At 42.0% G+C, this 13279-nt stretch overlaps 1 protein-coding gene across 3 annotated transcripts in view; it reads left to right on the forward strand.

Moving 5' to 3' along the window:
* The window catches only part of mtf1 (metal-regulatory transcription factor 1), a 32144-nt gene that overhangs the window by 4995 nt on the left and 13870 nt on the right, over positions 1 to 13279 (forward strand). For all 3 annotated transcript variants that reach the window (XM_029115523.2, XM_034288773.1, XM_029115524.2), the window contains exons 3-5: positions 6311 to 6549; positions 12439 to 12570; positions 12730 to 12803. In XM_029115523.2, the coding sequence (XP_028971356.2) occupies positions 6311 to 6549; positions 12439 to 12570; positions 12730 to 12803 (445 nt within the window). The remainder of the gene's footprint in view (positions 1 to 6310; positions 6550 to 12438; positions 12571 to 12729; positions 12804 to 13279) is intronic.

Consider the following 13279-nt stretch of genomic DNA (forward strand, 5'->3'; position numbering starts at 1 on the left):
ACCAGTATTGCTGACACTAATTCTATTTGGTTTTATACTCTTTTAGGAGAAAAGAAGAGCTACCTTTTAAAATAGCTGGGATATGACAGGGGAACTCACTATTGTGTCTAGAACAGTCTTTGTTGGCAACAAATGTGTCCATTGGTCACGTATTAGGGGATGTAAGCCTGAGTTGAGTATTCAGGGAATAATAGGGTCACGGATGACTGCCTTTCTCTTGAAATGTGTGTACATATTTTTTACCCTTAGTCTACAAGAGGATCCAGACATTAAGTTATGGGGGTTAACAAGCTTTAAACAGATTTGTTTTGTCAAGGGGGATGAAAATAAAGCATAGCTGGAAATGCTTTGTGTTATGACAATCTAGGTTAGCGTGTTCTATGGGGTTACGGAGGAGGGGAAACAAGGCCGCTTTAGTTCCCTGGCCCTAGGGCCTTTGTGTGAGAGTAAAACCAAACCATAAGACACTCAGATGGAGTGGGAATGCTGTACACAGCAGAATAAGTCAGATGCAAATGGATGGCTGGTCGAGTCGCTGATGTCAAATGCACAGCCACCAAACTCTTTTTCAAAAGGTCAGTGAATTAGTGAGTGGTTGTCTCTACAAGTGTTGGAATTGATTGTTCCCAGTTCTTGTTTTCTAAGAAATACTGCATGTGTATATACTGCAAAAAAAAAATTAAGGGAACACTTAAATCACACACAGGGTCTTGATGAACAACATATGCTAAAGATCAAAATCTTTACTGTACATTGTGTAATTTGTTGAGAACAAACAACAGTCAGTGGAAACCAAAATCACCAACCGATTGTGGGCTGGATTCAAACTCACACACAAAATCAAACTAAACAATCAAAATCAAGGGGTTTACAACTTGAGTGAATTTCATCACGGCAACTCATAATGTGACTCAGTAGTATGTATGGCCCCCACGTGCTTGTATGCACTCCTGACAACGTCTGGGCATGCTTATGATGTGGCGGTGGATGGTGTCCTGGGGGATCTCCTCCCAAATCTGGATCAGGGCATCAGTGAGCTTCTGGACAGTCTGTGGCGCTACTTGGTGGCATTGGATGCACCAAAACATAACATCCCAGAGGTTCATAATTGGATTCAGATCTGCGGAATGTGAGGGCCAGTCAATGGCATCAATGCCTTCCTCATCCAGGAACTGCCTACACACTCAGGCCACATGAGGACGGGCATTGTCCTGCACCAGGAGGAACCCAGGACCCACTGCACCAGCGTAGGTTTTGACGATGGGTCTGAGGATTTCATCCCGGTATACCCTAACAGCAGTCAGGGTAACGTTTGCTAGCACGAGGTCTGTGCGACCCTCCAAGGATATGCCTCCCCAGACCAGCACTGACCCACCGCCAAATCGGTCATGCTGGATGATGTTGCAGGCAGCATAACGTTCACCACGGTATCTCCAGAGTCTTTCACGTCTGTCACATATGCTCAGTGTGAACCTGCTCTCATCAGTGAAGAGAACAGGGCGCCAATGGCAGACCTGACAATTCTTGTGTTCTCTGGCAAATGTCAATCAAGCTGCACAGTGCTGAACTGTGAGCACAGGTCCCACTAGAGGACGTCGGGCCCTCATGTAGTCTGTTTCTGACAGTTTGGTCACAAACATGCACACAGTAGCCCGCTGGAAGTAATTTTGTAGGGCTCTGGCAGTGCTCCTCCTGTTCCTCCTTGCACAAAGGAGCGTATACCGGTCCTGCTCCTGGGTTGATACCCTTCTACGGCCCTGTCCAGCTCTCCTTGTGTAACGGCCCATCTCCTGGTATCTCCTCCTTGCTCTTGAGACTGTACTGGGAGATACAGAAAACCTTCTTGTGACGGCACATATGGATGTGCCATCCTAGAGGAGCTGGACTACCTATGCAACCTGAATGGGCTGCAGGTAACGCAACATGTTACCAGTAGTGACAAGGACACTACCAAAACACAAAACTGGAGAAGAATCAGCCAGGAAGGATAAGGAGAGAGCAATTATCTATGGGCACCACCTGCAAAACCTGTCTGGTGTGACCACCATTTGCCTCACGCAGTGCAACACATCTCCTTCGCACATGAGGTGATGGTCGTGGATGAATGGCACAACAATGGGTCTCAGGATCTCATCACGGTATCTCTGTGCATTCAAAATGCACCTGTGTTCATTGTCCATAACACACGCCTGCCCATACCATAACCCCACCCATGGGCCACTCGATCAACAACGTTGACATTAGCTAACCGCTCACCCAGACAACGCCATACATGCTGTCTGTCATCTGCCCTGTACAGTGAATACCAGGATTCATCCGTGATGAGAACACCTCTCCAAAGTGTCAGACGCCATCGAATGTGAGTATTTGCCCACTCAAGTCAGTTACAACGACGGACTGCAGTCAGGTCGAAACCCCGATGAGGACGACGAGCATGCAGATGAGTTTCCCTGAGACGTTTTCTGACAGTTTGTTCAGAAATTCTTTGGTTATGCAAACCGATTGTTGCAGCAGCTGTCTGGGTGGCTGGTCTCCGACGATCTTGGAGGTGAAGATGCTGGAAGTGGAGGTCCTGGGCTGATGTGGTTACACGTGGTCTGCGGTTGTGAGGCCGGTTGGATGTACTGCCAAATTCTCTGAAACGCCTTTGGAGACTGTTTGTGGTAGAGAAATGAACATTCAATTCACGGGCAACAGCTCTGGTGGACATTCCTACAGTCAGCATGCCAATTGCACGCTCCCTCAAAACCTGCGACATCTGTGGTATTGTGCTGTGTGATGGAACTACACATTTTAGAGTGGCCTTTTATTGTGGCCAGCTAAGGCACACCTGTGCAATAATCATGCTGTCTAATCATCATCTTGATATGCCACACCTGTGAGGTGGATGGATTATCTCGGCAAAGGAGAAGTGCTCACTAACACAGATTTAGACATAAGGTGAGTGTATATATAGACTCAAGTAGACTATAAAGGATTATTAGGAACACCTGTTCAATTTCTCATTAATGCAATTATCTAATCAACCAATCACATGGCAGTTGCTTCAATGCATTTAGGGGTGTGGTCCTGGTCAAGACAATCTCCTGAATTGGCCGACTGATTCAAGCTGATAGAAGAGCAACTTTGACTGAAATAACCACTCGTTACAACCGAGGTATGCAGCGAAGCATTTGTGAAGCCACAACACGCACAACCTTGAGGCGGATGGGCTACAACAGCAGAAGACCCCACCGGGTACCACTCATCAAGTTGAAGACTGGAAGAATGCTGCCTGGTCTGATGAGTCTCGATTTCTGTTGAGACATTCAGATGGTAGAGTCAGAATGTGGCGTAAACAGAATGAGAACATGGATCCATCATGCCTTGTTACCACTGTGCAGGCTGGTGGTGGTGGTGTAATGGTGTGGGGGATGTTTTCTTGGCAAACTTTAGGCCCCTTAGTGCCAATTGGGCATGGTTTAAATGCCACGGCCTACCTGAGCATTGTTTCTGACCATGTCCATCCCTTTATGACCACCATGTACCCATCCTCTGATGGCTACTTCCAGCAGGATAATGCACCATGTCACAAAGCTCGAATTATTTCAAATTGGTTTCTTGAACATGACAATGAGTTCACTGTACTGAAATGGCCCCCACAGTCACCAGATCTCAACCCAATAGAGCATCTTTGGGATGTGGTGGAACGGGAGCTTCGTGCCCTGGATGTGCATCCCACAAATCTCCATCAACTGCAAGATGCTATCCTATCAATATGGGCCAACATTTCTAAAGAATGCTTTCAGCACCTTGTTGAATCAATGCCACATAGAATTAAGGCAGTTCTGAAGGCGAAAGGGGGTCAAACACAGTATTAGTATGGTGTTCCTAATAATTCTTTAGGTGAGTGTATCTCAAGTAGACTATTTCTAATCTCATAGTGAATTCTATGTGGTCAGAAACTTTAGCACTGAAGGCCAAGGTTTACTGTAGTTGTTGATTCTATAATGAGTGTTTTAATGTTCCCTTAAAAAGAAAAAAACATGCTATAATGTAGTTATTTTTGCCAGATTGCATACGCGGAGCTGGTCTGGAAGAGTGAATGTGTCTTACCGACTGACTGACTAGCCCGTGTTAAATAGCATAGTGGTTAGAGACACAGACTTGCAACTAATGGGTCCCATGTTCGAATCTCGTCACAGTCAAAGCAAATTATGCATTAGAATTTGTTCTGGATTTTTAAATACTTCGCTGGCTGTAACCTTCAGTAGCTGCATTATAGTAAGCCTAAAATAAAACTTTTCATGGTTATATTGTAACTATTTATGGTGGATTTTTGAAGTATGCATCCGTGCATACTATTTGGGTCAGGATAGACACAAACTTCGCTGGCTACAACCTTCAGTAGCTATGTTATAGTAAGCCTAAAATAAAACTGTTAAAACAATTATTTGATACCCTGCTGATTTTGTATGTTTGCCCACCGACAAAGAAATGATCAGTCTTTAATGGTAGGTTTATTTGAACAGTGAGAGATAGAATAACAACAAAAAATCCAGAAAAACGCATGTTTAAAATGTTATAAATTGATTTTCATTTTAATGAGTGACATAAGTATTTGTTCCCCTCTCAGTCAGAAAGATTTCTGGCTCCCAGGTGTCTTTTATACTGGTAACGAGCTGAGATTAGGAGCACACTTTTAATGGGAGTGCTCCTAATCTCAGCTTGTTACCTGTATAAAAGACACCTGTCCACAGAAGCAATCAATCAATTAGATTCCAGAGGAGTGGGACAAAATCCCTCCTGAGATATGTGCAAACCTGGTGGCCAACTACAAGAAACGTCTGACCTCTGTGATTGCCAACAAGGGTTTTGCCACCAAGTACTAAGTCATGTTTTACAGAGAGGTTGAATACTTATTTCACTAATTAAAATGCAAATAACAATTATAATTTTTGAGTTTTTCTGGATTTGTTTGTTGTTATTCTGTCTCTCACTGTTCAAATAAACCTTCCATTAAAATTATAGACTGATAATTTTTTTGTCAGTGGGCAAATGTACAAAATCTGCAGGGGATGAAATAATTTTTTCCCTCACTGTATATTGCAACTATTTCTGGTGTATTTTCGAAGTATTCATCCGTGCATGATTGTTGGGGTAATATAGGCTCGATAAAAACCACTTGGGTTTTTAGAGTAGGGGTTTCCATGATTCTCTTGTCTTTTCATTTGACGAAAAAGTCAGTTATTGTCGTCTATATTGATAGTTATTGTATCAATGTCATTCACGAATCAAAGAAAACACACTTTTGTGCCATGAAATAGCTTTGGCTGTGTTAAGTTCAAGTAGTTAGTAGATACTAGTAAGCCTATTACTGGCTAATAAGCTGTTTAAACGGCCTGTGGCAAAAGACATTCATTTCATAGGATGGTATTTGTGGTGGAGGTAAACTTAAGAAACAGTCTGTTTAACACAATGCTTAATGGTGCTTAGCGAAATATTCAAAGTTGGTTTGATGTTATTTGTGACAGAATTATCTAATGTCGAGATGCTATACCGACACTGGGCAAATGTATAGCACCGTGGTATAGTGGTTAAAGACACAGCTGTTCACGTGGGAGACCTAGGTTTGAATCCAGTGAAGGCAATAACATTTATCACTTTTAATTGCGGGCCGGCTGATCTAGGCTTGCCTTGTTCTTTTTCTGTCTTTTAATACACTTGATGTATTAGGCTCTTTGCTGTGGTATTGAAATAGTTTTTTTTTTTCTGTGGTATGGTATGGAAGTTAACATTTCTGGTATCCCTACTCTTTAGTGTTTACAGGGTTTTTCCTGCATAGAAAACACAAAGGCGACCACCTTCTCAAAATCTTGCACTGCCTATGTGTATCGGCATGGTAAAACATCTTTTTGCACTCATACATAAAATACCAGCGAAATCCTGCCTCAAACGTGATGGTGGGTGAAAACCTTTTTGATATTGGCAGTGTTGGCAGAAGGGGAGGTTTCCTTCTGTGTGTCTTCAGATGGATTCTATTAGATTTACAGATTTTTAGATTGGTAGCAATATTGCTGATTCATGCAGAAGATGCTTTCACTTGTTTTTTCACATCCCTATTATTTTCTTAGAGACATTGTTGCTGTTTTACATTTACCCATGTTTCTGTTGAAGGAACAGTCATACCAATTGTTGTTTTTACACTCATCTCCTCAACCCATTTAAGGTCCCTTGCCTCAGACCTTGTCCAGTGTGTTGTTTAGGAGTCATGGAGGATGCGTTCGATTAACCTGGGACATCATTATAATTGCATGTGTCTGTTCATCAGGTGAAGCGGTACCAGTGCATGTTCGAGGGCTGCACGCGGACCTACAGCACGGCAGGCAATCTGCGGACGCACCAGAAGACCCACCGGGGCGAGTACACATTTGTGTGCAACCAGCAGGGCTGTGGCAAGGCCTTCCTCACTTCTTACAGCCTGAAGATCCATGTCCGAGTACACACCAAGGAGAAGCCCTTCGAGTGTGATGTTCAGGGCTGCGAAAAGGCCTTCAATACGCTGTATAGGTGAGGCTTGATAACACACATCCTAGTGTTGAGGTATTATTTTATTGTAGGGCCACAATTGATGTGAATACCTAGTAGGGATGTGACAAATGTAACAATGAATAAATCATAAAAACCCGCATGAATTTGTATAGCTTGTTGCTGTCGTCCAGTCCCGTTATCATCAAAACATATTTCAACTGAATTCATGCCTCCGTGTGGCAAGTTATTAGAAGATATGTATCTATGTTTGAAATGGAGAGAGCACAGCTCAAAGTTTTGTATTATCGATTAGCCTAGTATCAGCTGGTTATCTTGATTAGGTTCTCTCAATTTAATTCATTCAAGACAACTTGTGTGATCACTGATCAGAAGGATTACAGAAACTCACTTAGTGTTTGCTATCAGTTAGTTTGACTTGATTGCTTTCTCTCAACAGTTCGCTGCTTCCCTCATCGCGTGCGCGCACACACACACCTAACAACCTGGCACAAAAATTTTTGAGAAATGCGGTTTTAAAACAAATTTGGTCTCCTTCTAACATTATGGCATTATCAGATTGAGTTTTTGTCATTTATTTTATTATGATTAAGACCTGTTACAGAGAGGTTTGTCATTTCATTGATGATTATAATATTGCAAAGGAAAAGGGTTATGGATTTCTTTACATTAAAGAGCTCACTGTTTAACTAGTTTACAAATTCAGTCTGAACTAATAAGCTTGCTATGAAAGAGGAAGTGCTTGTTTATCTTATCTACAGCACCGTTTCTGTTGGCTAAAGTTTTCTGTCAAGTCATTGTGGTCTAATGTTAGTAGAATAATTTATTTCTCTCCAGCACAGACTAGTACCTTTATGCATTATTAGTTACTCTGGCCTAAGTTCTGTTCAGTTCGTTTCTAGATTAATTTACTTCCTTTGAACTGAATGGATGCATCCAAATGGCACCGACATGTTAACCTGACTTTATTGCCAAAATACCAAATGATTCCTTTGAAATCCTGGCTTTGGTGTATCTGCTACATTGCACCTGGCCAGCAGTTGGCTCTGTTGTGGTGACATTGAACTAGGGCTAGCAACTGTTTAGATAATTAATTAATCTGATGTTTATTATTGCGATTAATTAGATCATAGTAAATAGTCTCACACACTGATAATGCTTACAAGTGCTATAATTTTATAGAAAACTGCAACATTTCTGTTTTCTAAAATAAATATAAGTATTTGACCGAAATAAATTGAAAAAACAAAACAATATAATATAATAATATGCTAAAATACCACTAGTATGCTTTAACGTGTTTAAATTCACCCGGAATTGCAATATGGAGGAATATGGAAAGGTAAGACATTGCTGAGAATCTTATAACTGACAGCTTTAAAAATAGCCAAAGTATGGCTTAAAGTACACTGACAACATCCCTGTAATTCAATAAATTGATGTTGAATTGGGTCATCATTTTGCTATGACACTCATGGCATGGTGCATTACAGCAGTAACGTGGGGAATGCTTAGGATTGTACTTCACATTAATGCAAACAATCCAGTTTTACATTGCTACTGCGAGTGTTACGTTAATGCAGTGCATTTGAGAAAAAGCTCATTAGTTTTAGTGGTGCTACAGCGACTGTTACGGCACATTTTCAGACTAATCTCATTAAACCTCAGTGATGTTTCAGTGATAATACATGGAGGCGTGAGGATGTGGATTGAGAAATTGGGATGTTATATCTAATTGATCAGCATTCTAAAATGTTTCAACATTCATGTTGTAACAGGGTGAGACACAGGGAATCAAAACAGAGGGTGTGTTCAGGGCATTGGAGGGCATTTTATTAACCAGAACAGAAGTGCAAGGGTGGGGGTGAGGGAGAAAGGTAAAGCAAAGGTCAAACCCTGTGTTTTGGGAAGCAGCGTCAACTCTCCGGTGGGGGTTGCGAGATGTAGGTGTTGTTGCTAGCTGATCCAGCAACCTCCATCTCCTGGCCGTCTTCCAACAACTGTCTTCCAGGCTTTTTCTGTTCATAATCATTGGTCCTGGCCTCCACCCTGAGCCGCTTCCATGGAGCCCTTAAATGCAGGGGGAGGCAGGTATGTAAGGATGGGGCCGACCCAACTGGTAGCTAACGGAGTCTTCCATATTGCCTTGATGGGTTGGTTCTGTTCATAATATACAGAAAAACATAGTCCCTCATTCATGAAACGTGCATACGATCAAATTTGATCTTAAAATGATCATATAATAATTTTGCCAACAGCAGTTACCCTAATGATGGCAGAGCTTCCTCTTTTAAGACTTCGGCTCTGGGCTGAGACGCGAATGTGTTCGATAACAGCACTGATATTGTCACAGAGAATGACGAATGGTTAATTAGCCATTTGAGGCTATCATTTATGTTGAAATCTGTCAATTCAGAGATTGATGATCGCCACACCCGCATCAATTATAGGTGTGTCATATGTTAATAATGACCGGTGCAGCGTGTTCTGGTGTCCATGGCTTTATCTGATGTATTAATTTGTGATGACATCTACGCTCATTTCGACCAGGTGCCACAGTTTCACTTAGTATCTCCCAATGATAAAAACATTTCTGAGAAGGTTTCATGAATGAGGGTTATTCTAAGTTGCAATGAACTCTGGATTCTTCAGGCTTTATGTCCTACATGAAGTAATTTTCTAAGTTTGCATAGAGCTTTGTTAATTAAACAATGAGTTTCAGTATCCAAAACAATCATTACTTGATCACTAATTTGTTACTTCACTAAAATAGCTTTGAAGACTGTTTCTTTGTGTTGGATCGGTTTCTGGAAATGCTCTCCACCACTTTGTTTATCTTATTTGTTTACTTGTGATGTAGTTCAATAACACATGGCAATGTCCAACTGCATTGTACTCAACATATTTTTAATGTGCATTAAATTACAGGAAATTCGCATTCCTAGTATACACTCACCTAAAGGATTATTAGGAACACCTGTTCAATTTCTCATTAATGCAATTATCTAACCAAACAATCACATGGCAGTTGCTTCAATGCATTTAGGGGTGTGGTCCTGGTCAAGACAATCTCCTGAACTCCAAACTGAATGTCAGAATGGGAAAGAAAGGTGATTTAAGCAATTTTGAGCGTGGCATGGTTGTTGGTGCCAGACGGGCCGGTCTGAGTATTTCACAATCTGCTCAGTTACTGGGATTTTCACGCACAACCATTTCTAGGATTTACAAAGAATGGTGTGAAAAGGGAAAAACATCCAGTATGCGGCAGTCCTGTGGGCGAAAATGCCTTGTTGATGCTAGAGGTCAGAGAAGAATGGGCCGACTGATTCAAGCTGATAGAAGAGCAACTTTGACTGAAATAACCACTCGTTACAACCGAGGTATGCAGCAAAGCATTTATGAAGCCACAACACGCACAAACCTTGAGGCGGATGTGCTACAACAGCAGAAGACCCCACCGGGTACCACTCATCTCCACTACAAATAGGAAAAAGAGGCTACAATTTGCACGAGCTCACCAAAATTGAACAGTTGAAGACTGGAAGAATGTTGCTTGGTCTGATGAGTCTCGATTTCTGTTGAGACATTCATATGGTAGAGTCAGAATTTGGCGTAAACAGAATGAGAACATGGATCCATCATGCCTTGTTACCACTGTGCAGGCTGGTGGTGGTGTAATGGTGTGGGGGATGTTTTCTTGGCAAACTTTAGGCCCCTTAGTGCCAATTGGGCATCGTTTAAATGCCACGGCCTACCTGAGCATTGTTTCTGACCATGTCCATCCCTTTATGACCACCATCCTCTGATGGCTACTTCCAGCAGGATAATGCACCATGTCACAAAGCTCGAATCATTTCAAATTGGTTTCTTGAACATGACAATGAGTTCACTGTACTGAAATGGCCCCTACAGACACCAGATCTCAACCCAATAGAGCATCTTTGGGATGTGGTGGAACGGGAGCTTCGTGCCCTGGATGTGCATCCCACAAATCTCCATCAACTGCTTTCAGCACCTTGTTGAATCAATGCCATGTAGAATTAAGGCAGTTCTGAAGGCGAAAGGGGGTCAAACACAGTATTAGTATGGTGTTCCTAATAATCCTTTAGGTGAGTGTATATTGTGATATTTATCAGTATCGAATGATATTGTGATAAATTGTGATAACATATTGCTCAGCCCAAATTTGATGTTTGATCATGAAAAGGGAGAGTCTATGACAAATAGGAAAATACAGGAATTTATTTTTGACGTTTCCCTGTTTGTTACTAACTGCACAGATTGTGAGCTAGCAGACCCGGACAGTGCAAGTCAAGTTAGAAAAACATCATGCAAATTCTTTGAGACATTATTTTGTTATTTTCAATACAGACAAGATAATCCAGGATTACTCTGGTGTTATTTAAAGTAGCTGTCAAACATACAAAATTGAAAGCAGCTGTCTAATCTGCAGAGATCTGACGACTTTAATGGTAGAGAGGTCTTAATTGCATGTGTTCATACATTAACATCTTAATGTTTTTGGAGACATTCCTATAATTAGTGCATTCATCTTGAGGCAGGTAGGTGGGACAACTACGTAATTTAAGTCAGTGCTAGGAAAAAGTAGAAAAGTTGTGTGTCAGAACTTTCGGCTAAATACCTGAACACATCAACCAATCCAGTAGGTAATGAATTTGAATGAGATTCTACCAACTTTGCATAACTTTTAGGACAGGCATCCACCTGGATCCCCCACATGGGACACTTGTCTCATCTTGATCTGGCAACTCCTGAGTAGGGATCGACCGACGTGTTTTTTTTCAGGGCCAATACCAATTTTTTGTGATCAAGGAGACCAGTGACCGATAAACATTTGCGGTAGAAATGAAAATGTAACTGTCAAAATTTAAAGTAGCACCAACCCCAACAAAAAATGTACTTTAAATTTCTCACAGGAGCCCAAGGAGTCGCTAAAGAGCAATGAGGCAAGGCTACCATATTCAATTTCAAAACCCTTCGAACTTTGACAGAGCTAGCCACTTTCACTGCCCTTGGTCGGACTCCAGGGCAAATACACAAGCAGTATTCAAAGTCATACAGCTAGAAATTTGGAGACAATGCAATGTATTTAGATGTGTTCAAGGATTTTGGTAGCAGTATCATAAAGGGGTTGTGTTACTCACTGGCATGGAATGGGTAGTTAGTCAGGATACAAAAAGAGAGAACATGGCTGCCAGTGTACTTCCAGCCTCCTGGGGAAAAAGTGATCAATAAAAATGACCTTGTCTTGAATGCAGCTAATAGCCCAGGTCCACTACCAACAAAAAAAGGAAAATTGTAGGAGGGTCTAAATACATTCCCTGGCACTGACTTGCCCAATGATGAAAATATACAATAGAGGTGAATCATTGCACAAGAGATTATGCAAGTGCTTTATCACTCAAATACCACATAAGGGTTAACCAGGATTTGTTGGAAGCCTTACCTAATATACAAGTATTCTGAACCCTTTTTTCCTAATTAGATTGTTATACATTCATAATTCCTAAAAACAAAAAATATAGTTTGCCATCAGTCTGCACTCATTACTCCCAAGCAAAGCAAACATTTTTATTTTAATGAAATTCGAATTTCATTAAAAAAGAAAATACTCTGTAGGAGTGGGGCTGGCCCAGCTGGTAGTTTCTGGAATCTTCTTGAAGCAACCAGTATTTCTTGTTGGGGGCGTTGGTTACTATTGTTTAAAGATATAATTAGACCCCTGGTTAATGTACATTTTCAGACTATTAAAAAAGGTGGTTAAACATGGTTAGAAAATCGTTCTAACATGTTTTCATAGGACATAAATTGTATCCCCCAAATGTAAGTTGAAGCTCCTTTTATATCTTCCCTGTGGTTAATGAAATTGGATCGTCTCCCCTTTGGCAGATTGAAAGCCCATCAGAGGCTGCACACTGGGAAGACATTCAACTGTGAATCAGAGGGATGCACTAAGTACTTCACAACGCTGAGCGACCTGAGGAAACACATTCGTACTCACACGGGGGAGAAGCCCTTCCGGTGAGTTCTTTGAACCTATATCTGGTTTGTTATACTTTGTATTGGTTTGTATTGGGACAATGCTTTCTGCGGCACCAATGATTTCAAATAGTGCTCATCCTTTTAGGTCCCTGTTGCTGGGCATGGATTGACCGATAGTTTGTGTATTCTTCCCTCTAGGTGTGACCACGATGGCTGCGGCAAGGCATTTGCTGCTAGCCACCATCTAAAGACGCATGTACGGACACACACAGGTACACTCTACACTACTCCTCAGTTGTACAGTACCACAGTAAGCCTATCAACCAGCCATATATTTACATTTCCAGACGAGTCCAGATGGTGTTCAGGGTTTTTAGGGGATCAGAAAGGGGCTCAGGTGGTGGGTGTGTCAGGGGGTGTGGTCATTTTTTTTGCAACAGGCAACGTCAGTCCATCACCCCTCAGAATTTATAATTTTTTGAGGCCCTTCCCCAGCTTGATCATGTTTAAAACCATCCATCCATCTTCTTCCGCTCATCCGGGGTCGGGTCGCGGGGGCAGCAGTCTAAGCAGAGATGCCCAGACTTCCCTCTCCCTAGACACTTCCTCTAGCTCTTCCGGGGGGACACCGAGGCGTTCCCAGGCCAGCTGGGAGACATAGTTCCTCCAGCGTGTCCTAGGTCTTCCCCGGGGTCTCCTTCCCGGGAAGGCGTTCAGGAGGCATCCGGAACAGATGCCCAAGCCACCT

The sequence above is a fragment of the Esox lucius genome, chromosome 20 (genome assembly GCF_011004845.1).
Source record: "Esox lucius isolate fEsoLuc1 chromosome 20, fEsoLuc1.pri, whole genome shotgun sequence".
Taxonomy (NCBI): domain Eukaryota; kingdom Metazoa; phylum Chordata; class Actinopteri; order Esociformes; family Esocidae; genus Esox; species Esox lucius.